This window comes from Apteryx mantelli, chromosome 14 (assembly GCF_036417845.1).
Source record: "Apteryx mantelli isolate bAptMan1 chromosome 14, bAptMan1.hap1, whole genome shotgun sequence".
NCBI lineage: Eukaryota > Metazoa > Chordata > Aves > Apterygiformes > Apterygidae > Apteryx > Apteryx mantelli.
In genome coordinates this window covers 12956972-12983411 of record NC_089991.1, presented here as the reverse complement: position 1 = coordinate 12983411, position 26440 = coordinate 12956972, and the positions used below count along the sequence as shown (strand labels likewise).

The 26440-nt window shown below is 52.1% G+C and overlaps 1 protein-coding gene across 1 annotated transcript; it reads right to left on the bottom strand.

Moving 5' to 3' along the window:
• Window positions 1-11626: 11626 nt before the first annotated feature.
• On the bottom strand, window positions 11627-24576 carry SPARC (secreted protein acidic and cysteine rich). The gene is made up of 10 exons (XM_067304834.1): window positions 24461-24576; window positions 17141-17210; window positions 16794-16844; window positions 16297-16381; window positions 15757-15878; window positions 15371-15491; window positions 14553-14686; window positions 14057-14205; window positions 13183-13331; window positions 11627-12946 (listed from the first exon to the last, which is right to left on the bottom strand). The coding sequence occupies exons 2-10, from the start codon at window positions 17195-17197 to the stop codon at window positions 12918-12920; spliced, it is 897 nt and encodes a 298-aa protein (XP_067160935.1). The 5' UTR covers window positions 17198-17210; window positions 24461-24576; the 3' UTR covers window positions 11627-12917.
• Between the last annotated feature and the right edge of the window lie 1864 nt (window positions 24577-26440).

Sequence of the window (26440 nt, the reverse complement as noted above, 5' to 3'; positions counted from 1 at the left end):
TAGATCATGGGTTTTCAGGGAACACATGAGCACCAGATGGATAAATATCCTGTAAACTCTTAATATGGATATATCCCCCAAGTCTGTTTCTCCCATGAGTTTATGCATCTATTAACCACATAAACAGAGTGTAAGGGCAAAATGGTAGCAGGTGGTGGTGTTACACAGAAGTGGCTACATTTTTTGAGTGTGCAAACAAGCTTTTAATCTTAGAGACATATGCTATACAACTAGCGTGAACCTGCATGAGAGTCAGGACAGAGTAAACTTTGAAGGGGGAAAGTCTGCTTTCTTCCAGGGGCTTTGATGACACTCAATTCTGAAGGCAGAGTTAATTCCAATGACCAGAACATTTGTGTTTGGGTGGTTTCAGGATCACAGGATTGCCTTCAAAGCTGGTTGGGCATCTTGTGTTAACCTGGGGTAGATGGTGTAAATAAAAGAAGTAGCCTTAAGAACATACAGCATTTCCCATCACTGTTTGTTCTTCTGCTAGGTAGCCAGTATAGAGAGACTCTGACTTCTGCTATCTGTTGGCAGAGGAACAGTACTGGTTTTAGTATATGACACCAATGATAAAAAAGCAACACTGGAGCTATGCATATAAAAAAAAGAGTGTTTTTAAATACATAGAATAAACGCACATACACATATATGTGTCAAAACATCTTTTTAAGGTGTTCAAGCAGAAGTGCATGCAGTATATATTTCTGTGGAACTGTATCTTGAGTTAGTAAACACCCGTTTAGGCTGTTTTCCATATATGTGCACAGATGCCTTTCATAGCACAGTATGAACATGGCTAAGGGTAAGTATTCCTGCTAATCGAGATGGGTTAAGATATGGAAACACATGAAAGAGGGAGATTACACATTCTTGTAAAGCCTTCAAAGATGAATTCATGCACTGATATACAAATGTGCAGGGGGGAAGAGAGGTACCTAAACACACCAACAGGGAATTATACCCATGGAGACACCAGCAGTCACCCTCTCTTTTTGGACATATATTTAATGCCTTTGCAATGATAATTAAAGCCCCGTTTGGGTATTACTTGTGATTTGCTGCAGTCTTATAAATCTTTCAACAATTTGAAATCTGCAGTGAACAAAAGTATTGCAAAGGGTTGGAATAGAAACAGAGAGAACAAGCTGCATTGCATTCGATAGAGGGTGCGTTGGGCTCACCAGAGAGAGTGGCTGATAGGCAGGGAGAGTGGGAGGTCCCAAAGGACTTTCCAGCCCAGGAGCCAAAAAGCCATTGCCTTTGGACCCCAATCCCTCCCACCTAAGGGAGACACTCATCTCAAGTACCTCACCCATCCATCTGGCTTTTGCAGTCACAGGAAGGGGATCTTGGGCAGGCTGATCTCTTTCTGAAGGGGCAGACCTTTTTCCGTGGCTCCACACCTCTCTGGAGTGTCTGAGTGCCTGAAGATAGGAGGGATGAACATGGGCCTTGAAAGCCACCTTTGAGGTAGGCAGTGTTTTCAGAAGCTGTGGATGGAGGTGGGCTGAGAGCACAGCTGAGAGCAGACAGAAGGGAGTTGGGGGTATTTCTTTGAGTGGAAATGGAAATGGAGCCAGGGGAGGGATATGCCTGTGAGTGAGAGAGAACTGGAGCAAAAAGGATTAGATGGGACATATGAAATGTGTGACTGTGGCAAAAGGCAGTGAAACAGGGAAGAGAAATAGAGAATGTGGGACAAAGTCTAGAAGGAAGGGCCAGAGGTCCGGAGGACTAAATGCAGACGCAGAGAGAAGGAAAAAAAAGATGAGAATGTCATAAGGAGGCAGAAGAATGAAACAGAAATCAGTCTGAGGATGAATAAGTATGTGAGAGAGTAGCAAGAAAGGTTGCATGGAGGGATGAAAGGAACAAGCCAAAACAGAGGCGCTGCAAGTCAGCCAGGTGGGCCAGAGCCAGGAATGCTCCACTCCACTGCGGCCCCGCTGCAGCATGCACCCAGGTGGCTGATCGGAGAGGAACCCTGAGGAGCGATCTCTTCCCAGCCAGTCTCACCCTCTGACCTGCTGGGAGTGAAAGTGTTGCAAAGAGTGTCTTCAGACATGTACAAACCACATCTCTTCCCTACCCTTTCCGTGACCCAGACAGGATGCTCTCGCTCTCATCTTCCAGCACAGTCCTTTGACGAGGTCAGGAGGCTGTGTCAGCAAACAAAACATTGAGGGATCAGTCTAAGGCAGAGCGGAGGTTGCAGTGTGATGGAGGCTGAGTGACCATCATAAGACCTTGGTGGCTCCTCAATTTCAAAGAACAGAATTAAAGTTACTCTTTGGAAAACACAGCTGTGAGGCAGAGGCATGGGCTTGGGGGCAGGATGGGGCTCAGGTGAGAAATGAGAACAGTGCGTGGTGAGCAGGGAAGATCAGTCATTGCATTGTTGGCCTCCTACCAAAGGGCTGGGAAGGGACATCTTGAGGACAGTCGACTTCACAAGAGAGATGCCACTGATAAACTATAGGCTGAGCAGGCAATGGGAAAGCCTATTCACAGTCCCACTGCTAAGGAAAGAAGGGGTGACGACCGCAAAGCTTGGGGTGCAGATCAGCACCATGCTTCATGGGTAATGACCAGGCCACCTCCCACCATGAGGGCAGAAGTGTGGGGAAGGCGCAGGGTGGAGATGAAACCCTTGGAGAGAGATGTGTTCTGTCTCTAGCCCAGCAGTAGCTATCACATCACACAAGCCAATCCAGCCCTTGTCAGTCAGATTGCTTGTGCCACCACTTTTGAAAATGTAGGTTTGTTTTGAGTCTGTTTTGTTACCTCAACACTGAGCTGGTTTACTTCTCAGGCCAGGTTGCCTAATGTCCAGTCCATGTCTGGTGGTGCAGCGGCTCTGATAATAGCTTAGTAAATCACACTGGTAACGGTGATCCTGGCTGCTCCTGCCAAGAAATCAAGGCTGGAAAATGTGGAGGTGGAAGTGCTGGTGGGACTGAGGTTTGGAGGGGGACCACAGGCCATCTGCAGAGGGCAAGGGACCATCCTTGCAGTCGGTAGCACTGTGAACTCCATGATCTGCCCAGTAGAGATGGTGATTTCTGGTGTCCTTTCTAGGATGAGATCATTTGTTGGATTCCCACCAAGAAATCAGCGCTCCCTCCTGCAAACAGTTCAACCCTGCTGAGGGCATCTGTGCTGATTATCTCTGAAGATGAGCCTCCAAGAACGCCGAGGGGCTGATTCTTCAGAGAATCGAAGCCTGACCACTTGTGGGTGGATGAGAACGTAAATAACAGACCCGTAAATAACAGGTCAATTAGCCCCTCCCTGTGCTGGAATGGTTCCCCTCTTCAGCAGGGTCAGGAGCAATGCGAGACGCTGGAAATGAGCAACATGAGCAAAACTGGAAATGAGTAAAAGTCAGTGGGAGGTTCTGAATTTTTTTCTTTAAAAATGCTCACCTGTTTGGTCATTATTTTGCCACTTCCTGATCAGTGTATGGCTTGATTCTGGGTTCTGCAAGGAAAAAAGTTTTGCTCCTAGAATATTTCTGATCCCATAAGTATTCTACAAGAAATCCACCCATCTTTTCTTGTGAAGCAACTCAAGATCAAACTTAAAGTGCTTGGATAAAAGCTCCGAGCCCGCAGCTAATCCCATCCTTGGGGTGTCTGCATGTAAATTGACTCAGGCAGGTAGCTGATAGCCTTCAATTTGTGTTCAGTTCTTCATACCCTTGCTTTTCCCCAGGTCTTTAGAGGGGGGGCAGAGAGAGATCACGGCCAGGCTCCGAGTAGCAGAAAGCCTCCCAAGAGATCAGAGCCTGCTCCTTCACAGCACTTATGGCTTAGAGGGGAAGGAGAGACTGACAGACCCAGGAAAAGAGAGTTTGATACTAGCCTGTGGGTGAGCAAAGGGCTTGCCAAAGAGGTGGGAAGCAGAGCCTTCTGTTTACCTCTGGGGGAAGGTTGACTTTGCTCCAGAGAGATGGGAGTAGAGCTGTTGTTCTGGGGTGGCTACTGGCCATGGCACATCTCCGGTGATTTAGATTTGGAGATACAGGGAAGGGTGTTCTGGTTCCCAGAAATCCCAACAGAGAAGGGCAGAAAATCCCTTGCAGCATTTCCTGGGAAGCCTCATGGGTGCTAGAGAAGACAGGCTGGGAAATGGGCAGGAGAGATAGGTGTACAACTCCTCAAAGCCCTAGGCACTCCAAGAAGGTTGCCAGCCCTGTGCAGAGAGCAGACCTGGGCCCCCCTCTCTGGTGCAGCTCCCTCCTCAAGTTCCTTGCTGCAGAGACAGACAACATCAGGCTTAGCTGGGAAAGGAGACTGAAGGCAGACAGACAAGCAGGGAGGTGGAGAGAAGGTATGAAGAAATGGGCATCAGTTTTGGCTGGCAGCAGGATTTGAACAGATGATTTCCAGGCAGAGGCGCCAAATGGTTATGGCTTGGGTTAACAAGCCAGGCTCATGTTTTCTGTGAGTCTGGCAGGGATGGGGGGGACCATGGGCTGCCATGAGCTGGCATGGGAGCCAGGAAGATTTGCTGCTGCCTGGACTCAGCTTTACTCTGGTGTAACAGTACAGGGGATGATAAGGGTTGTGTGAGGGATGAGTTGAGCCCAGAGAGATGCAAGAGAGGGAGCAGAACAAGGAAAAAGAGGAGAGGAGACTTGTCAGATAACCTGGGAAACTTTGTGCGTGTACGTGTGTGTGTGTGTGCGCATGTTCAGCAATGCTTTGCAGGGCAGGCTCTGTTCTGTCTACTGAAAAGGAAAGATCTTTGCTCTTCCACCTGGGAGGAAGGAGTAGACATTTTAAAAAGCAAGTTCAAGTTCAAGTGACAGGGGTTTCATTCACTCTTTTGCAGGTGCTTTGGTACCCTTTGTTACCTCCGTAGAAGGAGCTTTTTGCAGCAGGGAGTCTTGCTTCAATGCCACCTCATCCCCCCCCCCCCCCCAGCTCCTGTGCCTGCCTGGCAGAGCAGATCCCTTCCCTCGCTGACTCCTCCCTAGATCCTCTTACAAGCCTCCCCAGATGGGGCCAGATCGGGGAGCCAGGCCTCTCCCAGCTTTGGCAGCCTAAGGCTGGCCTTTCCCCAGCAATTCAACCATTCCTCCTCTCCCGAATGAAACGTGCCCCAACACCTTTGCCTTGAACCGAATTGCAATCAAGAGCATGGGTTTGCCCACACATGTTAAAGTGACGGCTAGAGGCAAAAAGCAGGGAAAGCCAGCCGCAGCTCTAATGGGGAGGAAAAGGAGCCGTTAGTAGAGCCCAGAGCTCAGAGCTTGCACACAGTGATGCCTATGGAAGAGGGCCTGGCTGCCAGCATAGCTGGAGCAGCAACAGGAACCCCTGCTCTCAGTCCAACCAGCTATTTTCTGGAGGAGTTCCTCCTCATCCAAAACTTGACTTTTCAAGCCAGAATCGAGCATCCTTGAGGTGAACCATCCAGAGGATGAGGGCTTGATCTGACAGGGGTTCATTGCCATGGCATAGCAGTTGCTCAGGCTGGTGCCGATTGGCATCTGGAGACATGGGGTGGAGGAAGCTGGAGAAGGGATGAGCACAGAGGCCGTGGGAGCACAGGGCTGAGCCCAGCAGCTCTGGGGGCTGCAGAGGCTGCTTGGCACTTGCCAGCATGCGCTTCCCCAGAGAGCTTCATTGTGTGGGCAGCAGGGAGGGCAGGAGTTTGCAGGTGTGAGCAGTGTGCAGAACACTTCCATCCATGCCAGGTTTTAGGCAAAAAGGCAGCCAACGAGAGGAATATGGGCTTCTCCTTTCCTTCTCATTTGCTCTTTGCACATAGAAGGGGAATATTAACTTCATGTTCCTTCTAGCCTGTCCTCTGTGTGCCAGGATCTCCAGGGGAAGTTAGCTTCCACAGCAGGAGGTTGAAGTTTGCTAGCACTGGCTTGAGAACATCTGTGATGTGCAGGCCTTGTGTTATGGTTAATGTGCTAGGGATGTGGGCATCTTTGATTCGGAGGAGGAGGTGAACCAGAGCGCTCCAGATTCATCCTGTGATTATTACAGCAAGTTTCTTCCTGCCACAGGTAGCTCATCAGATGCCAGGCACTGAACTAAGGAGGGGGATGCAAACAAGACATATTAAGTAAATACTCCAGCATTCAGCGTGTGCTCTGAGCAAGCCATAAAGTAAAAGGAAATTGTTCCCACAGAGCAGGGTGAAAGCTCACTAAACAGGCTGCATGTGGGTAGTGCCCAGAACAGAGGAACAGCTCTTTGAAGGGAAAGTCTGCACTGGAGCTAATACCTGGAACTGGGTCCCAGGTGATGAGGGATCATCTGATAGATAAGATGAGGATTTCATTAGGGACACCATGACCATGAAAAGCAACAGGAATCCTGCAGGATGCATCCTGCTAGTCAAGCCCAGGCATACATTGCATGATTGCAGATTCAACTAGTACAGAAGAGCAGCAGGACTGGGTCAGACTGAAGGTCTGTCTTGACCCCTATCCTGCCACTAGTAGTGCCCAACAGCAGATGATTCAGGACGAGGTAGCATGCCAAACATGCAGTGATACTTGCCCCAAACATTATCCTAGCTTTCAACCAGTGTCCAGCTCAGGCTTTTCCAAGTGGCTGCACAGATGACCACCATTATGCTGCGGTCAAGCTTTGGCTTTGTGCATGGGGAATTTCAGTCCTGTACCTGATGGCAGCAAAGCCTCCAGGATCCAGGCAATAAAAGTGATCAGTAAGGAGTTTGGACAAGAAATAACAAGAGACCTGTATAGTCACTTGGATCTAACTGAAGCGGCAATCAAAAGGAATATGAAATTTAGAAAAATGTAGGGAATGCACATAAAAATGTGACCCAAGGTGACTCATTTCCCAAGAATCAGAGGAACTGATACACGGCACTGAGATTCAGAGGAACTGGGGTTAATTGGAGGAGTGGCCATGGGTTCTGTGGTGTTCCATAAAATAGAGAAGTACTGTAACATTTCTGTGGCCATTGCAGAAACTGGAGAGTCCCCTACACAATTATCTACAAGCCAGTTACCTTGGAACCGGAGCATCTGGGAGGCAGGCCTGGCCCAGGTGTTATTAGACCACAGCGTCACTGAACAATGGGGACATTTTTCTGTGTAGGGGAGGTCCCCTCTCTTCTGTCTGTATGAGTGCTACTCAGAGAATGCAGTGTCTTTGAGATGTTATGTCCCATTGAGTCAAGTTGAAACTAGCCGGTAGGTTCAAAAATTAAAGGAGATGGGGCTGAGATAGACAGACTGATAAGCAAAACACAAAGTACATGATCATATAAGCCATGTTTCCTTTAGATTATAAGGCTAAAATGTGGTCCTTGCTCAAGAGAGACTGGGAGGGCTAGGGCTTCCTTGGGTGGCTTGGAAGGTCCTGGCACAGCAGGGATGTACATGCTGCATGGAGACCTGAAATGGAAAAGGACTGCATTACATGGTGGGGTGCATGTCGCCAGCTCTCCCAGGTATTGCTACAGGGTGCCACCAGCTGTTCGTCCTAGAAGGATAACATGGAAATGTAAACCTCTCCGAGAGACTCAGGTATGAAGGACAAAGCCCCAAAATTAGAGAGGTGCCCAAGGGAACAGGGCCATCCATTTGCCCTGGCTTTGGACAGCACCTAGAGATCTTGCCCGGGAATGTGATTTCTACCTGTGTTATCATCTGTCTACATGGGAGTGAGATGCTCCAAGGCTGCCCATGCCTCGTCCCCCCCTCTTTGCACCATACTGTTGCTAGATACCCACTCTGGGCAGTGTGCAGCTCAGTGCATCTTCCCTTGCCTTGGTGTCGCTTCCCTCCTTTCCTTAGCCTGTCGCTCCCCCCGCTGGACAGTCTCCACCATTGCCTCAACGCAACCCGCAGGGTCAGAACAACCTCGGGAGAGGGAAGCTGGCACGAAAAGGGGAGAGGAGGTTGATCTTGCAACCTGGGAATCCCTCTGAGGGCAGAGGATGATCTTAAGTGTCAGTCCCCTTTCTGCCCTCCCTCCTGTCCAGTGGTCCTAGGAGATAATTCATCCCCCAAAATGTTTCCCCAGGGCTCTCTTATTTTCATTGAGCTTATCTCTTTGAAATAAAGCCTGATTTAAACCAAAAGAAAACTCCACAAGTTCGTTCTGTATGCATGTAACAAAATCAATTTAAAAGCACTCCTTAAGGGCCCTGACTCCAAAGCCAGGACAACTGATCATGGGACAGTCTGCACGGTCCCTCCTGCCCCTTGCTCGGCACTTCCTATCTCCGCTGCAGGGAGAGCTGGGCTGTTGGGAATCATCCCAACCCAGAACCTGGCACATTCAATAGCAGTGATGCCAGCAGATGCAGGCAGCTCAGGAGATGCCTGAGCATGGCAAAGGGATGGAGAACATCCAAGCAGGTTCCCCAGTCAGCACCATGGGACATGCCCGTGCTGGACCCAGCAGACCACAGGAGATCCCCCCATCAGCAGCAAGTCTGGGTCTGCACTTGAACTGCTGTGAGAGATACCAAACTGCTGGGAACAATAACTCCATCAACCCTGCAACCACAGGCCAGCTGAATGTGAGTCAAAGCCCTCAGTTATCCTGGCATGACCTTCCTATGCAGAACTGATTTTAGCTAATGAGGGGTGAGTCTGGTTTAAACACCAGCCTCCATACATCCTGCAGGGTGGCTTTGAACTAGCGGATTTCCAGTGGCACCGTTAGCTAAAGCAGATGCATCTCCAGGTGCAGCTAAACCTTGCAAACCATGAGCCTTTAGAGTCAGTGCAGGCACAGGAGTACCAAACCAGGGAAGCCACACTGATCCTGGCTTGTTACCTTTTTGTATCACATGCATTTTGAATGTTTAAACCACAAAACCTTAATGCAACATTCATGCCACAGTTGGCTTCTTTTATAAAAATAAGGGTCAGGAAAACAGACAGGAAAACACTAATCTCTACACAACTCTGTCAGTCTCATCTTTTCTCTGCTGAGTGCAGGTAGGAAAATGTTCAGTGAACTACTCTGGGTGGAATTGCCTGGAGTAACTAGCAGTAAAATTAACCAACTCTGCTAATCACGAGCCCTGCAAGTGCACTGCAGCATTCAGGTCAGATTGTGCTTGTGTCAGGCTGGTTTTGGACCCAAATCTCTCTGTTATTTTTCTACCTTCTTTTTTCAAATTTGCAACAAACTGTGTCCTCAGTCAGCAGTAACCACAGGGAGAATTTCCACTTGGAATGTACAGTCAAGTTTCTTTTACTTCTGTGCATGCACTGTAGGGCTCAATTTTGGCTGTAACAGGGAAATGGCTGTTCTGTTCCACCCTTGCTGATGGTATAGGTCTGAATGCTTAAAAAGGACAGCTTATTCCTCAGGTCCTGATGTAACCCCATGTATGGCATTTGCCCCAAGGTAGTGAAATTCCAGCAACTTAATCACTCAGGCTGTGTTGTTTTAAGGGTTAAGAGAAGCCCAGCTGCAATTTACTGAGATTGCTTTGATGCTCTATTAAAGCCAGGGCAGCTGCACTTGTAATAACACTGAGTTGGGTCCTTTGGGCTCTGCGAGACTGCCAGGACTTAAATATCATCCCCTCCAATGGGGCATGCTCCAGAGAGAATCCCTTCGCCTGCCCAGGCAGCAGTAACCGCCTCTCCCCGTGGAGCCTGCTGTCTTTGCTGAGCTTGCTGTAATTTCAAGCTGATTCCTGCACGCAAGGGGAAGGGAGAGGGGAGGAGGGCTTGAAAGCCTTCCCTTGCATGACGGTGAGCAAAGCCACCCGGGTTTCTCCCGCAGGCGCTGCTTGCTGGCTGGGAGGGCTGGAGCATGCAGCGCTCAGCTGGAAGGAATGCGGTCGCGTCCTGGCGGAGGAGCCCATGCTGGAGTTTCTGGCTGAGAGGGAGCAACTGGAAAGCAGGTTTGCGCAGAGCGGCTGATCTGCTCCGGTCTCTGCCTGTCTTCCTGTCCTCCCTCCTGCCAAAACCCCCTCTAGTTTGCAGAGCTCTCCTGGCAGTGGTGAGCAAGGGTCCTGCAGGGAGGCGGAAGGCTGGTACGGTGGTTGACCCTGCATTGCAGCCAGCTGGGTCTTGCAGGCATAGGCAGAGCCCTTCCCCAGCGGGAATAGTGGGCCAGCAATACCTACTTGCTGTGCCAGGCCTGGCAAATTGCGAAGGCAGCCACCGAGGTGGAGGAGGCATTTGCCATGTCTCCATAGAGAAACTCTCCTCTGGAGAGCCCTGGGCTGGGATTTCAGGCATGGCCACTGCTGTCTCCATCTGGCAAGTAACCTCCACCTGGCCCCTCTGGACCTCAGCTTTCCCGTCAGGGTACAACCACCTCTGTAAAGCATCTGCAAAGTGACTACCTGTGGGATGAATGGGGCCTGCCATGCCAGATGATGATGGACCCCCTGAGGTGTTGCTGGGTGGCCAGGGCTGGCCATGGGCTCCTCGCCCATGTTAGAAATAGCCCATGGTGAACAAAGGTGGGCCAAGCCCACTGCAGGCCCTGGGGTTGGGACAGGCTGCCCTGGCCAGAACACGGGTCATGCAGGCCTGGTGGGGCATTAGGCACCAGTTATTTGGAGCCATGGACTCTGCAGCTGGGAACAACCCTGCCTGCATGACCCAGCCCTGCAGCATCTGTCTGGAGCATTGCGCATCCAGCAAGAGGCCATTGAGCAGGGGGAATGTCACAGCTTAACCAGAGCTCTTGCAATGTGGATATTTTTGGCTCATGCAAATGGCTGTGTTTATTTTTTTACTCTTGTGCATTTTCACCCTTCCCAGGGATTTTATTGCTTGTGAAAGCAAGGGCCTTAGAGCCACACAGAGCATCTGTGCTGGCTGCCACCAAGGCCCCATCTGCCCAGGGCGTTCTCCGGCCGGTGTCCCTGAGCAAGCTCGTCTGTGGTGCGGTGACCATTGGAAACGCTTCAGCTCGCCTCGGGCAGGATCCTCCCCTGGGGCCAGCAGGCCTGTGTCCACCTTGAACACACACACAGTGGCTGGCAGTGCAGGCACATAGATGCCTGCCTGTACCTATGTCCATGTTGCCATTAGCAAGGTAGCAAGTATATATACTCTGCAAGGAGGTATAGGGGGATGGCCTATTTATTTCCAGCAGGATTTTCTGCCTTAGTTTCCCCATCATTATATATATTGCTAGAAGGTCTGTAAAGCATATTCCAACCTAAGCTGTTCAGCAGTGTCCTCGCTTAACCCTTAATGTCCTCTGCTGCTGCTATACTCAGCAAAGCTGCTTCTCTGACAGGGCAGCCAGGCAAGAGAGCACGGTATGGCCACGCGGCTCCTGGGCTCTTGCACAGTGGCACTAGCCCAAGGCGCCAGGTTGCCCGGGGTCCCCAGCCTCTTGCCTCTCCGCACACCTGTGCTTGGGCTCAGGCGCAAAGCACCTCACTGAACTCATCTTCCCTCTTGACCCGCATTTTTCATACTAATGCCCTTGTGGCAATGATTGGATTGAATGAACTGAGCATTCTCCATAGGTGTGGAAAATCCTGATGAAGACTCTCAATGTTTGGTGACTGTGGGGTCATGGAGGTCAGACCTGAGATTCAAGTCCAATGTGCAGGAGCATTGTCTCTGCAGGGCTCATTTGTGATCCCCCCTCATTGGGATGGGAAGAAACAGAGGAACATTGGAAGCTCATTTAGTGTCAGTGTTTCAAATCAGTATTTTTTATTACAGAGACTCATCAGGTTGCTCACACTGTGGCAGGAATTTAATAATATAAGGCACAGGGAACATTCAGAAGTAAAAACAAACAAACCAAAAAAAGAGTTCTCAGCCTGTGAGACGTAACCATCCCTTCACTCCTGTCAGGACCTTCTCTACAAAGGAAAATCCAAATACCCTCTCCCTTCCCTCCCTCTCATCCCTTAAACCCCCAAATCCACAACAAGAAAAAATATTACAGGGCGTGTGTTGCAAGCATGCCTCTTTCTGAGCAGAAATGTCCCTTCCAAACCTAACACAGCTTCCCTGGGAGAACAGGGCTGGAATTTAAGAATGACTAAGGGAGAAGTGAAAGTGCTCAAGGGCAACGTGATTTAAGGAAGCCAAGAGCTTTATCTCAGCTACAGCAGAATTGCAATCGCAAGGCCAGCCACGAACACCCTGGAGGAACATGTGTCAACACCGAATCTCCCTTTGCAGCACAGAAAACACAACAGCAGTACAATCATGGAGTAATGGTAAAGCACATAGCATTTTCAAGCCTTTATTTTTAGAGGAGATTTTACAGGATGGCATGTGTTTCATTTTATTTGTTTGAATTTTTGTGCGTTCTCCTGTTCATTTGTTTGGTTAGCCGGGGGGTTTTTTGTGCCCAATGATTGTTAAATTCAAGCCCTGGGAATTAAAAAAAAAAAGCAACACAAAATCCTGCCACTCTGGCTCTCCTCTAGCAGTCTCACCACCTCTTCATCCCCCCCTACCACACGTTGAAATCCAGCTCTCCACAATGTCACTGGCAGCCGCTCTGCTTGAAAAGCCCAATCTTCCAACATCCTTGGCCTGCCTTCCCTTGCTTGCGGTCTGTAACTCAGGGCAGTAAATCAGCTGCGATGTCTTAGCGCCTACGCTGAAGTGTCTGAAGAATGTGCTGTTAGTAAGAAGTTAGCAGAAGTCTGTCCAAGAGCAGATACGGAGACGGAGCGGATATTTAGGACAGGAACAGGGTCAGTCAATTGTAAAGACATTGGAGAGAGAGGGCCAATAAGAGCATGTGGAAACAGCTGAGTGAATAATCTAGTGGTAACAGATTAGGCTATTAAGGAGGACTGTTATTTCTCTTAGCACCGTTATTATATACGTTTAGATCTATATTAGCACCTTGTTCCCAGGGAAAAACAAAACGAAACAAAAGAGGTTTAAAAAACGTAGGAAATGGGAAGGTTAAAACAAGACAAAGTTGGCAGCAGAGAGGGAAGCTGGGGCTTTAGATCACAAGATCCTTGTCTATATCCTCTGTAGAAGGAAGAGAGAGACAAGGTTAGGAGCTGGATTCGGCCTGGGAGCCAGACACAAGCACAGGATCTGCCTCCACTGTGGTCCCACAGCTCCCGCAATCCCCCCCAGTCTCCCCTGCTCTTCCCTCCCCAGGATCAGCTGTAACACACTTGCTTCAGCCCAGTCAGGAGCTTCAGGGTGTTTTGGGGTGTCTCCTCCACCCTCATTCCCTCCCCGGGCTGGCAGGTACTTACGCTCCTTGATGCCGAAGCAGCTGGCCCACTCCTCCAGGGCGATGTACTTGTCATTGTCCAGGTCACAGGCCTCGAAGAAGCGGGTGGTGCAGTGCTCCATGGGGATGAGGGGGGCGCGGAGAGGGGCCAGCTCGGTGTGGGACAGGTACCTGCCGCAGCAACCAGCACCATCAGTGCATGCTCCATAACCACCTCCCCGCAGGGGGAGATGCTCTGCTGGCCGCAGGAGCCACCGCAGGGCAAGCCGCATGCCCCAGCCCCACGCCAGGGGTGCCTACGCCATCCCTCCCTCCAGTGTGAGCTGCTCTCCCAAGGCCCTCCCAGTGTCCACCACTGGATGCAATGAAGGCTGGGGACTAGTGTCTCCTTTTGCATCTGTCCGTGCAAGTGGCAATGGACCCAGCAGTTGAGGGTCCTCACCACTGCCCCCATTCCGCCAGCCAGCGTGTGGTCACTCAGGCACCCACATCCACCACATGGCTAAGCCAACAGCTGCTATTTCAGCTGTCAAAGTTATCCTGGTGCCTTTGGAGTAAGATATTTTAGGGAACTATCATGCAACAGTAAGTCTGAGAAGACAGGAACTCCACCCAAGGGTGATGGGAGCAGCTGGGGCTGGGGGTGTCCCCTCTTTCTGCAGAAGAGCTTTTCACAAAAGTCAAAACTGCCTCCACCCCAGGCAGGTTCACTCTGGCCCCAGCCAGCTGTGTGCAGGTGTTGTCCTTCAACAGGGCTTTGCCTGTGCCTCTGCCATCAGCCACCACCTCTGTCTTGTCTCTGACCTGCCTCGACTCCTGCCATGACCAAATCATCCTTGTCCTCAGGCAGGAAGGGGTCCCACCAGGTGCCCCCGTCCTGCTCTGCAGACACTCACCCATCAATGGGGTGCTGGTCCAGCTGGCCAAACTGCCAGTGCACGGGGAAGATGTACATGTTGTAGTTCTTCTCAAAGTCACGGGCCAGCAGCTCCACAGTGTGGTCACCAGCTTCCAGGCGCTTCTCGTTCTCATGGATCTTCTTCACCTGTCATAGGAGATGCCAAGGAGACCTTGTCAGCTGGGGTTAGGTGGGGCATGGGGTGCCCAGGAGGGGCTTTATGTGGGGTACCCAGGGGTTGTTCCGGATGGATATGAGGGAGAGCTGTCTGGGAGGATGGAGGGAGCCTGTAGGAACGGGGCTGGTTTGGCATTTGTGAGCGACATCGGGCTCTCTCTGCAGGAGCTGCACAAGTGTGCGTCGACATGGGCTCCCCAGGTGGGCTGGGCTAGATGATCTCCAGAGGTCCCTTCCATCCTCAGCCATTCTGTGATTCTGCGTGCTGGGGTCTGTTGGGTTAAGTTCCCAGGCTCCGTCCCACCCCAGCCCCTCACCTTGAGCTTCTGCTTCTCGGTCAGAAGGTTGTTGTCCTCATCACGCTCATACAGGGTGATCAGCACGTTCTTGAGCCAGTCCCGCATGCGCAGGGGGAACTCGGTCAGCTCCGCGTCCAGGCAGGCGGGGATGACTGAAGCCAGCACATGGCAGTCAACACAGCACCCGGACACACAAACCCAGCATCCTCCCACCTCAACCCTGAACCTGCCTGAACCTTCACTATCTCTTTATCTTGAGCTACTTGTTTCTCACTCCCAAGTTAAATCCTCTCTGTTCCCAAAAAAACAAGTGCTTGGAAATGAATTTCTGTCTCAGCTGACTTGGAGCATCATCAAGGACATCGACTGCAAGCTGGGTGCTCAAATGCGAGATAAGAAGAGGTCTCTGTGGCTCATCTGAAACCTGCTGGCCTCCTTCCCTGGTGCAGAATCGGATGGTTGAGTCCTTGAGGCTGGTCCAATGGCCTGGGGGGGGGGGGGGGTGCCTCCAGGGGCTGCTTATGGGGCAGGCATGGAAAATGGGAACCAGAGCAAACAGCCAGCTTTGGAACCATGCTTCACCCTTCTTCAAAGCCTGTTTCCTGGGAACAAGTGATCCCCATGGCCTTTCTGTGACTTTGGGTCTGAGTCTCGGTTGTGTTCCTGAGCTTTCCCTGAGGATACATTTAGTTGCAATGTGGGCATCAGGCCAGCCTGGAAAGCCTGACTGAGGCTTAGAGTATCCCTCAGCCCACAGGCAAGGTCCAGGCCATGGCTCTGAAAGGGGATGTGCTCAGGTTAGGGGCACCCTTGTCTAAGGGAGCACCTGCACTTACATTTGCAAGGCCCGATGTAGTCCAGGTGCAGTTTGTGTCCCTTCTTGGTTCCCTCCAAGGTGCATTTGGTGGCAAAGAAATGGCAGGAGGAATCGTAGGTCTTATTGTCAGTACCGCAGACCTGCATAGGATGGGGGGACATGGCATGAGAGGGAGCAAAGCCCAGCCCCGCTTGGGGGTCAGCAGGGAGAGCTTCCAAACAGGAGGACTGCCTCAGTCCCTGAGGGTCACCAAGTGGACAATGGCTCTTTGGGCTTCACTGACAGAGGCCAGATGGGGACCTGCCACCCCAACCCTAACCATGTCCCCTGCATTGCCTGAAGCCAGCGGTGCCCTGCATGGGGGCCCCTGCCCGCTCCTGTCCATCATGCGGCCTCTGCCCTCACCTTCTCGAACATGCCGGCAGTGGCTGGGCAGCTGGAGGGGTCCTGGCATACGCACATGGGCGAGTTGTTGTCGTCCACCTCGCACACCTTGCCATGCTTGCAGTGGTGGTTCTGGCAGGGATCTAGGAGAGGGCAGGAAGCACAGTCAGAGCCTGCCCTGTCCTCACCTCCTGCCAGCTGGCCTTACCCCACGGGCACAGAAAACATTCAGCAGGGACTACCCCAAGCGCTTCTCCCTGCACTGGGAAGATGTGAAGGTTTCTGAAGCCCCCCAGTAGCCCCTGGGCTGTTCCTGGTCTCCTTTCTGTAGCCACACAATGTAATGGCTTTCCTGTTGCAAAAAAGGGTTATGGAGAATCTAGTGCAGGAAGAGGTCATGCACCTTCCTATCTTTTAAACATGCGTCTAGTTTGGCATTGTCCTTGTGCTGCAGCACTTCTTGAGGAAGCCCCTCATTGTCTGGGGTGGCTAAAGGCCCCCAGCTGGGAGTGGGGGCAGAGGGGTGAAAGCTGGGGCTGCAGGGGGAGGGAAACGACTCACTCTCTGCGACGATCTCCTCTACATCCTCCGTGGGTTCCTCGAACTCGCCCACCTCCACCTGGACAGGGTTCACCCCCACAGGCTCCTGTGGGAGAAGCCAGAGTGTCCAGCGGGGCACATGGGGGGCTCAGCCCCAGCGGCCCCCTTCCCTGGGGCACTGCAGCCCAATGCTTCCTCTCCTCCTCCACACTTCAGAGCTGCTTTGGGAGAGCTGGTGGGAAATGGGGGGGGGGGGGGGTCCCAGCAGACACCAATGCTTGGAGGAAGATACCCATGAAATAATGTCGTTTGTCCCCATGGAGACTTTCTGTAGCACACCAGTGAGCACCAAAATGAAGGGCTTCCAAGCTCTTCAGGTTTATTTAATCAGTTTGCATGCAGGGCGGCCTCGCGGCCCAGCTGGATATGGAGGGACTGCTCAGGTGGGGATGTGGGGAGACCCACTGTGGCCCCACTCTTCCTGCCGGGGACAGGCAGTGAGGAGCGGAGCTGCCTACCTCTGTGGTGGGATCTTCGATGACCTCCGTCTCATCAGGCAGAGCCTCCTGCTGCAGGGGAAAAGAGCTGTGAGCCACGGCTCACGGGGAGCATGGTCCCGAGGCGGGCAACGCGCCAGCGCAGGAGAGGCGGCAGGACCACCCTCGAGTTTCCTCTCTCCCTCTGCCCACTGTTCCTAACAGCACTTGGGGACAGGGTGGCCATTTTGTCCTCGGGGAGCCTGCAAGAGGGTGAAACGCTCCCGCGAGGGCTCCCAGTTTTACTCGTTGCAAAAGAAAATCCCCATCAGAAATGGCCAACAGGCAACCTGACAGCAGAGAGCCATCCTGCTGACTGCCACACTTACCGGTGCCGCCAGGGCTTTGCCTGCCAGGCAGAGCAGGAAGAAAATCCAGGCCCTCATCTTTCAGCAAACCCTGAATAACAGAGAGGAAAAGGAGAGATGAGGAATGAGGTCTTCAGACCACCATATGCTGCTCGGCTCCGGGCTGAGTTCACAGCTGGTGATGAGACATGTAGAAAAGGGCGTTTTCTTCATTTCCTGCCTTGTCTGTTTGATAATACAGCCCCACATACTGACTTTTCTAACCAAAACTTTAAGCCGAGTATTGCTTTCAGTACAAATTCATTTGTTTTTGCAAAATGGGAACGTGGGGGTTAGATTCCTTGATGCACTAGAAAAATGGCAGTCAAAAAGGCAATTCACCTTTCCTGCATGTAAGTCATTTTGGACAAAAAGGTGCTTTGCACTTTAAAAACCCCTGATAACAGTGCCAGGTACAGGAAATAAAGCTCTCTACCATTTTATTTGTCAATCAGAAGAAAAATTAAAGGGCAGGAAGGAAAGAGAGAATACGGAGGTGGGGACCACTTCAGAATTACTTCTTTTAATAAGTGCCCAGAAAAACCCATTCCACACGGACACCTTACTAGGCATCCCACATTACTACAGGTGTCTACACCTACAGGTGTCTACTACTACAATCCCACATTACTAGAGATGGCAGGGCCCAGTCACCCATTCCTGGCACCCCCAAATGTTGAAATCTCTACCATAATTTTTCACTTTCCTGCTCAGGCCTGAGGGCCCCCAAACTGACATCAAGGGAGGCAGGACGCATCTGGGTTGTCCTGCCAGGAGGTACTGCACAGAAGATGGGCCCCAGGAAGGACTTTGCACCCTCCACATCTGCAGCTGATTCAGGAGCCAAAATGCTCTCTAGGATGAGTAAGAGAGGCAACGCAGGGAGCCCAGCTAACACCAGTTGCAATTCGAGCCAGAAGCAGAGTCCCAGCTGGTGAAATAACCCTGCCCTTGTTCCCCTCAGTTCCTGTTTGGCGGGATTGAGCCCGTCTGTGCGAGAGGAAAGAAGAGCTCAGCTGGCCGCTTAATATGCCAGCAGCATCCCATGCCTGACAGCGAGAGGAGGGCTCCTTCTCTCTTCCGCCCGCAAAACCCCCCTGGCTGTCTCACGCCTCCAAAGGCGTCTCTTTGCCTGCCAAGACTTCTGCTCCCCCAGCCTTTCCGCTCGCCCTCCTCTCCTCCACCTGCCTCGGTTCCTCAAGCAGGAGCGAGGAGATGGAAGGGGCATCAGAGCCCCCTGGGTCCCTCCTAGCCAAGCTGCAAGGGGGAATAGACAGACAGACGGACAGACGGATGGATGGATAGCTTCATTCAGACAGAAAGAATTTCTTGCGTCTTCCCTGACCAGAGTCAGAAAACATGCCTTGTTCTTCCAGCAGACATGTGTGAACATCTCATTTGCCAGTGCCTCTTTTCTCTTCCTCCCCATGCAAGGCTGCTCTTTCTGGGCATAAAGCTGCGACAAGACTGTGCTGCCAGGGCATGAAACAGGCTGGCCTAGCTCCAGCTCCATGCTAATTTAGCATGGTCGGGCCACACGGAGGCTGAAATCTCCCTGCAAATCTCAGCGCTTCACTCGGAGCCAGGCTCACCCTGTAAGCAGCAGGGTGCCCTTCTCTCCGCCCGGCAGGGCCCATACGAAATAGGCACAGGGGTGCAGAAGGCAGCTTCCCGAGGCCATCAGAGAGCTGGGACCGCGGGGATGGAGGCGATGGCTGCTTTGCTGGGATAGAGGCCCTGTGCACAGACGGGCCTGCGGGTGGGGGCGGAGGAGCCGGTTTCCTCCGGCCGGCCGCAGCTGTCCGCTCCCACTCAGTACACACTGTCCCTTCTCCTCTCCTTTATTTGCTCTGGAGGCTGCCACAAGTGCTCCCTGCATTTGCCAGGACCTGAAGCTGAGGTCACTAACTCTTCTCTTCTGGAGGGACATTTTCTTGGGGGGGGGAGGGTGGAAAAGTACTGGTGGATCTGTCCATTTCCTCCCTTGTTGCCATCCCTGGCTTTTCCTGGGCTTCTCCCAAGGGGCTTGTTTGCCTTGGAAGATGCTCTGAGGTTCAGTGATATTCAGCGTGCAGAAACACGGCAGAATCCAGCCCAAAGGAGAGGGCAGTGAGTGTACACGTGGAAGAAGGCATTAAAAAGAACCCAACCCCTTACTAAGGCCCTCTCACATCATGCCCCCAAGCCCAGAAAATCCCAAGTTTCAAAGCCTGGGCGTGCAGTGAGCTGGGGTCAGGGAATTACATGCTTGCTAGGAGCCAGCAGACACTCCGAGCTGCCAGTGTTGTGTTTGGAGGAAGAAGGAGCATGAAAAAGCCTGAGCAAACAAGCTCTGCAGAGCCGTCTCACACCGGAGATGGGAAAACAAGTTTATTTGAAAAACAACATCCTCCCGGAGGCAGAGACTGTGCACAGAGGACATTGCAGTGTCTGTAAGACCCTGGCTGCTTTGCAAGGGCTTGGTCTTTCCTGAATGCCTGATGGTCAAAGGTCCTGATGGCTCAGGCGCTCTGCACTCGGTGCTGCTTGGGCAGAAGAAGCAAGCCTGGCCCACAGTGTGAGTCACTGGGGACAGACTCCCTCCCTGCTGACCTGCCGTGATCCTGCTGCCCAAGAGGATGCTCTTTGGAGCTGGAAGCTGGGGCATGGCATGAGCTCAGCATCCACTCCCCTGCCAGAGGGGCTCAGGTGGGGATCCCTGTGTGGGACCCTGCCCCAGCCATGCCTAGCACCACTCTGCAGGTGCCCTGTGGCAAGCATAGGGCAGCGTGAGGAGTAGACCAGTGCCATACAGCAGAAGGTCATTTTGGACAGAGGAAAATAAGATTGGGGAAAACATCTTAGCAAGCAGGGGCTTATATACCCTGCCATACCCTAGAGGAATCAACAGAAGCCAACGCTTTAACAAGGCACACCAGAAACCAGCACACCTGGGGCTCAGAGAGGGCTGCTGAATATACCAGGCAGAGAGCCCTCAGTACTGCCGATGACACCCAATGGCTAACAGGGGTGTAGTGTTTACACAGGGCCAGGCTGCTCCCTGGTAGCCACAATCATGACAAACTCAAAGCAGCGTTCCTCCTGCGCTGGCCAGGTTCCTGGGGAGAGCTCAGGGAAGTCTAGGTATGCACATGCCAAACTCCAAGCCAAAAATGAGAGAAGCCTCCATGGTCGCTTGCCACTACCCCTCCTCAGATCTGCCCTACCAACTGCTGATGATAGAGAAGAGGGTCCTGGCACCTCCACTGAGCAGAGCTCAGCTTCTGGTGCTCACAGGAGTGCAACTCAGTGCTGCACAGCTGGCTTACAGATGTTGGCCTTCAGCTGTCCTCCAAGCTGCAGGACCTATGGAATGGTCACCTTCCTAAGGCCCCATGCACCAAAAAAAAGGGACAGGAGGTTTAGGTGGGGGAACCTAGCCTGCCTCACTGATGGTGAAGGTTTACAATTTGCTGCAGCTTGTCCTCTGCCTGTCTGCACTGTGGAGCACTGGTGCCATTGGGTCTGATGTGGCAATCTGCTGTTTTCCCAGCACCCAGTGGCATCTCCAATGACAGCCTCAGCTTCAGCCTTCCTCTGCCACTGCTGCTTCTCTCTGCACTTCTCAGAGGCTTTTCTCCATGCACTTGGACATCCTGTCTACCTCCAAACAGTGCCATGTTCCCTCTGGCTCCTGGCCGCCCCCACTGTTCCGGGAGACATCCCATGTGTTGCTGAAGCTGAGAGTGCTGGGACCTGCTGGCCAGAGCAGGGGGAGCACCGACAGCACTGCATCTCCTCAGCCAAGCCCTGCAGTGGTGATGTCGGCCGTGGGAGCTCACACACTGCCTCCACTCACCCCAGGGACCGCTTCCCTCCTGGAACTGCCCCAGTTGCCAGTGGGCGAAGTGCCCTGCACTGTCCTCTGCAGAGCAATCTTGGGGCACGCGTGGGGAGGGAGCCGGCCCCGCAGCCCAGGCAACGCTTGACCCCACTTGTGTCCTAAGTGGGGACTTCGGCTCCCAGTTGCTGTGTAAACACAGCCTCATGGCTCCCATAAATCCCTCTCGGCAGTTCTCCTTCCAGCATAGCCACCAGCACCGGCCCTGACCTGCCACTTGCTGCATTTTACAGACGTGGGCCGAACGAGAGCCGCGAGGCACAGAGCGATTCGAGCCTCACCCCAGCTCCTCCGTGAATTCGAAGCAGGCCACGCCGGCAAACTCTTTAACACCTTCCCCCACCCTGCAGCACTGCTATAAGCTTCTCCTGCTGGGCAAACACCCTGCAGTGAGGCACAGAGGAGTGTTTGTGCCACTTGGGTCCGTTCAGTCTCTGTGCCTCCCCCTCCAGCCCGGGCGCCTCTGCGGGCCTTGGGGAGGAAGAGGAGGCCAGACAACACAGGAGGAGGCTCCTTGGATGGCCAGAGCATGGTCCATGTGGCACTGGCCCTGGCCAAGGTTGCATAAGCCTGACGGGATGCCACGTTAGCATGGGGAGGAGTCTCCGCCTGGCCGGTTTGACAGCTCCTCCCCGAGGCCGCTACCAGATCCAGGATAACCCCCAGCTGCCTCCACCGCTAATGCAGGCGAGATGCCTCGCTATCCCGGGCTGCGGTCTCCTGCCTCCTGGCAGCCAAGGAGCAGGAGCGGGTAATCGTGGGGCAAACACCCTCCTCACGTCTCCGCTCCCCACCCGCACCACAGCCGTTGCAGCACCCCACCACAGCCACGCAGGGTGCAGCCAGCAGCAGGGGCACGCGTGTTCACCGGCAATTTGCTCATTCCTGCTGCAAGGCTCTGCAGGGCCTGAAATGCGTACCAGCACCTCAGACTGAATGAAAAGGCAGGGCAGGCCCAGAAAAGGCTCTTGCCCACCGTGGGCCACAGTTTTCAAGGTGCGGACAGGTGAAGAAATTAGCCATTACGGAAACGCAGGGCAACCTGCTGACTGGCCCCAACATAGCTATGCAAACAAGACCCTGTCGAGCTGTATTTAGCCAGTCACTCCCGGTCTAAAATTCAGTTTGAAAACAAAGCTGTTTGTGTGAGCCCCCACAGAGCTCCCCACCGAACAGGTCCCTGCTTGCCCAGCCGTGTTCCTGGGGACGTCAGCGCGCCCCGTCACTCTGCAGCTGTGCAGCCACTTCATTGCACCAGGTCTCAAGAGAGCGGGGCAGGAAATGAGGATTGGGCAGAAGCCAGCCTGGCTCCTGCCACCTGTGCAGGCCTCCGGAGCTCATACAGGGCTTATAGGCTTGTGTATCCAAGAGAGATTTAGATGGAAGTGAAATTAAATTCCCTTTTGCGCATGCACACACTTACACCACCCATTAAAACACAGGAAAAAAATATATTCACTGCATCTTTCCATTCAGAGTTGCTAAAGACACGTCTACACACCACTGCCCTCTATTAACCCATTCCCCTTGCAGGGAGTTGGTAGAGCAGCTGTGATTGCACTTATGAGAGTGCCAGGACTTTGCAGGACGCAGACAGAACAGAGTAAGTGCCCATTTACCAGTACAGTTATGTGCTAGCTTGGAGCTATCACAATTTAACTATTTAGGTTGTACATTGCATCCATAAAGGGAAACAAATCAGTACCAAGAGAAGTGCATGGATGAGACCTAAGCTGCAAACAGCAGAGAGCAACTGAGTCTTTCGCAGACCTCAGTCAGAAGTAGTGATGTCCTGCGTCCTGCCTAAGTTTATATTTATATATATATATTTATTTATTTATTTATTTTGCTTGAATTGCACATGGGGCCGTGCCAAAAGCAGCCCCGCTTTCTGTGAAGTGCTGTGAGTAAGGACCCTGCTGTGCCAGGTGCAAGTGTGTCCCTCTGGCTCCCAGAGGAGTTAGAAAGCTGATCTCTCACTGATGCACAGCCCCACAAAAAAACAGAGAGAAGAAGCCGGCTGCTAAATATCCCGCAAAAATGCGAACCATCTTCAAAGCATTCCCTGGACTCGCCCTGCCAGGGCAGCTCCAGCGATAACAGCCCCAACATCCCTTGACCAGAGGACCCAGAAGGGGTTTCCATGGGAGCCGACATTCCTCCGCGGCTGAGTCATGGCAGAGCACAGGGTTGGGGAAGGAGGGGCTTGAAAAAAGTTTGAAAAGTTTATTTCTCCTCATCCCCCTCCCAGCACCGCCCGCATCCCTGCTCCTGCCTATGTGGCAGACAATAGCTCGGGTTTAGCTGCTTTGCACAAGGCTGCAGACTTTGGTTTCCGCTTAAAACTTGGCTTGTGCAGCCTACCAAGCCACCGCCAGCTACTTAGTCCTTTTGGTGGGGCCTGAGTTTTGGGGCTGTTTCAAGTCGGTGGTAACCAAGCGCTCGGAGTGCGGGTGACCTTCCCAGTGCCCCCGATTTCACTCCAACTTGCAACTGTCGCCGGTCAGTTTGGGTGGGAATTAAGCCACCATCCTGTTAAGTTTCCTTTTCTTGGCCGTAAGCAACATAGCGGAGCTTTTTTAGAAGAGGGATACAAAGAGCAGAGTTAGGCTGCTCTGCACGTCTAGGCAGGGAAAAGGCAGCTGCTGCCTTTAAAGGAAACAAGCCCTTGGCTTTTTTGCATGGACCTAAAATTGTGTCTGCCTGATCCTTATTTTTAGTATCTTTAAACAAACAAAAGAAGAGCTTGATTCTTCATTTTTTTCTCCTGCAACTTTCTGTCTCTCTCTCGAACAGCTGATCAGCTGGATTTATGCAAAATAGGGCAGGAGGATCTGAAATGATTTCAAAGTCTGCTTGGAACAAAAAGCTAAGTGTCTTTCTTTGCAGGAGAAATAGGAGCGGCTGTACTTAAAAAAAAAAAGGACTCTAAGAGATAAAGTCGACAACGCTTTTGTTCTTCCTCTAGATATTCTGGTGAGTAAAACATCAAATGCCAAAACACCTCAGACTCTGTGTATAATGCGTGCTGGTTTATAATTAAATCTGATTTGCCGTGCAGGGTGGTTTGATGTGCCCGGACATCGATCTAGCACTTCTCCCAAGGGCAATACCCCACAACTTAAAACCCAGAGAAGAAAAAGGGAGAAGAGAGGAAAAATTAGGTCAGGTTAAAGCTTTAAAGTCAGCTGTCACCAAAATGCTAGCACCAGTAGTGTGGCAGCGAAATGCAGTAACAGACTCAGTTGAGGAGCTGCAAAGAGGAGAAAGAGAAGAAGTCGGGCAAGGTGCTTGGGTGCGTGGTGGGGTGGTGAGGCGCAGAGCCGGGCGCCCATGCAGGGGGCCTGCGCGAGTGGGCTGGGGAGCCACCACGCCAGGAGAAAGAGCGCCGGGAAGGAAAAGAAGAAGGTTTTGGGCCATACCTGACAGTGCCGGCAGCAGGGCTGAGGAAACTTCAGGCTCTCGGAAGGGCTGGGGGAATCTGCAGGTTTTAGAAGGACGCAGCAGAAAGCCAAACTGTGGGCTGGGTTTCCCGCTGCCTCTCCTCCTCCTCCTCGCTATCTTTCCAAATCTGTCTCTTCCTCTGCCTCGCTCCCCAGTGGGCTGTCCCACCCCCTCTCACCGCCCTGCTCCCGAAATACAGTCTGAGGCACAGCTTTGGTTCAAATGATAGACTAGAGAAATCAAGAGGTGCTGGAGATAAACAGGATCTCTCGCAGGGAGAAATCAGTTCCCAGTGCACTTTTGTAACGGAAGCTTCGTCACAGTAGCTGCTTGTACTCCTGCAACAAGTTTGTAGGTTCTCTGAATCTCTCTCGGACTAACAGTATCAGGGGAGCAGGGAGAAATACCATGGCTATGCTTTCTTTGTACAGCTCCTAGCACATTCATCTACCACAATAAAAACTTCAAATACTGTCATTTCACAAAAGACCAGTTCAGTCCCTGGGCTGGTGTTTTCCATCTTCAGGGCATGCAGAGGAAGCTAAGAGAAGAGTCTACCTTCCTCCATCCTTTCTCCAGACACTGCTGCCATCCAAGACTGCCTTGCGGGGAGGGAGGGGAAAGAATGATCCCCTTTTTCCAGACTGCGGAGAGTTATTACATGTCTGAAATATGCTTTGAAGAGTCAGAGAAATGCTCAGCTGGGAGAAGTAACCCCTGGCATGATGGTCTCTCTGCTGTGGATATCATCCAACAGATCCAATCAGCTGGTTCTGACTGAGCAAAACTAGTGGCCTGGAAATTGCCAGTCCATTGAACCTGGGGGTCTCTTCAGGTATGGCTCTGTATTTTGACCTTACAGATTATAACCCAGCCGAAGCAGCTTGCCAGCCAGAGGCAGCCAAACAGCAAAGCCATTTGGGGTTGACTTTTCCCATCTGTTCCTCTCCGTGCTAAGGAGGAAAACCCAGCTCCCATCTCCTTGCATTTCATCATGGCAGAGGAGACTTAATGTTCACCTGACCCTTGGCAGAACCAGACAACACATCCTTATGCCCCAGCGTGGCCATGGTGCCACATTATAAGGGAAAAGCAGCAGCCAAGTAATGAGGTTGTTAAATTGCTGGAATTAGGGTGTCCCTAAGGGACCTGACTCTATAACCTGTAGGACTTTCCTGAGAGCTGCAGACAGTCCAGCTCATTAGCAGCTTTTTGAAGCTCATTGTCTGCCCATGGCACCATCCATCCCTCGCTGAGCCTGGGTGGCTCCAGTGGGGTCACTCGGCCAGGGCAAGACAAGGTTGCTCTCCCAGGGGCTGCTGGAGGGACAGTGTCTGCATTGCAGTCAGGGCTGAGGACAAGTTGTCTGGGCACTAGGACTGCGATCCTGGAAGCTGGGTGAAGGGGACATAAGACTCATAATAAAATCTAACACCATGTGTTTGTCTTGTCTGCCTGGGGTCATTCCTCTGTGTGATTACATGCTACCTTCAAAAGGGAGGTGGGCACTTAACCCTTCACACTGAAGTTGCTGGGGATTTAGATGTCAACATAGGAACAGGCCTGTCAGGATTTGCCAAGCTCTGCTGGCTCTTTGCTCTGGTGGAGGCCTGTTACTTTGTAATTTAGGATTCCTCACCAGCACACCTCTCATCCTGCCTCGCAGCACTTCTGCTGCATGTGAAAGAGACAGATGTAAGAATAAACATTAATAGGGCCAAAAAGAAACAAAAAATAAACAAGACCAAAATAGAAAGGGGAAAGGAAAGAAAAAGATAGTGGAGAGGGCCATGAGGAACCTGTCATCACTTCCTAACGGGACTGTGGATCTCTGTGTTCAGGCAGGCCAGGACGCTGGCAGTGAAGAGCAAGAGAGGAAAAAGTCTTGAAAGGTCACTGGTTTAAATCCTGTGTCCTGAAGGATTTGTTTTAGGCAGAAGGCAGTAGTGAACATACCA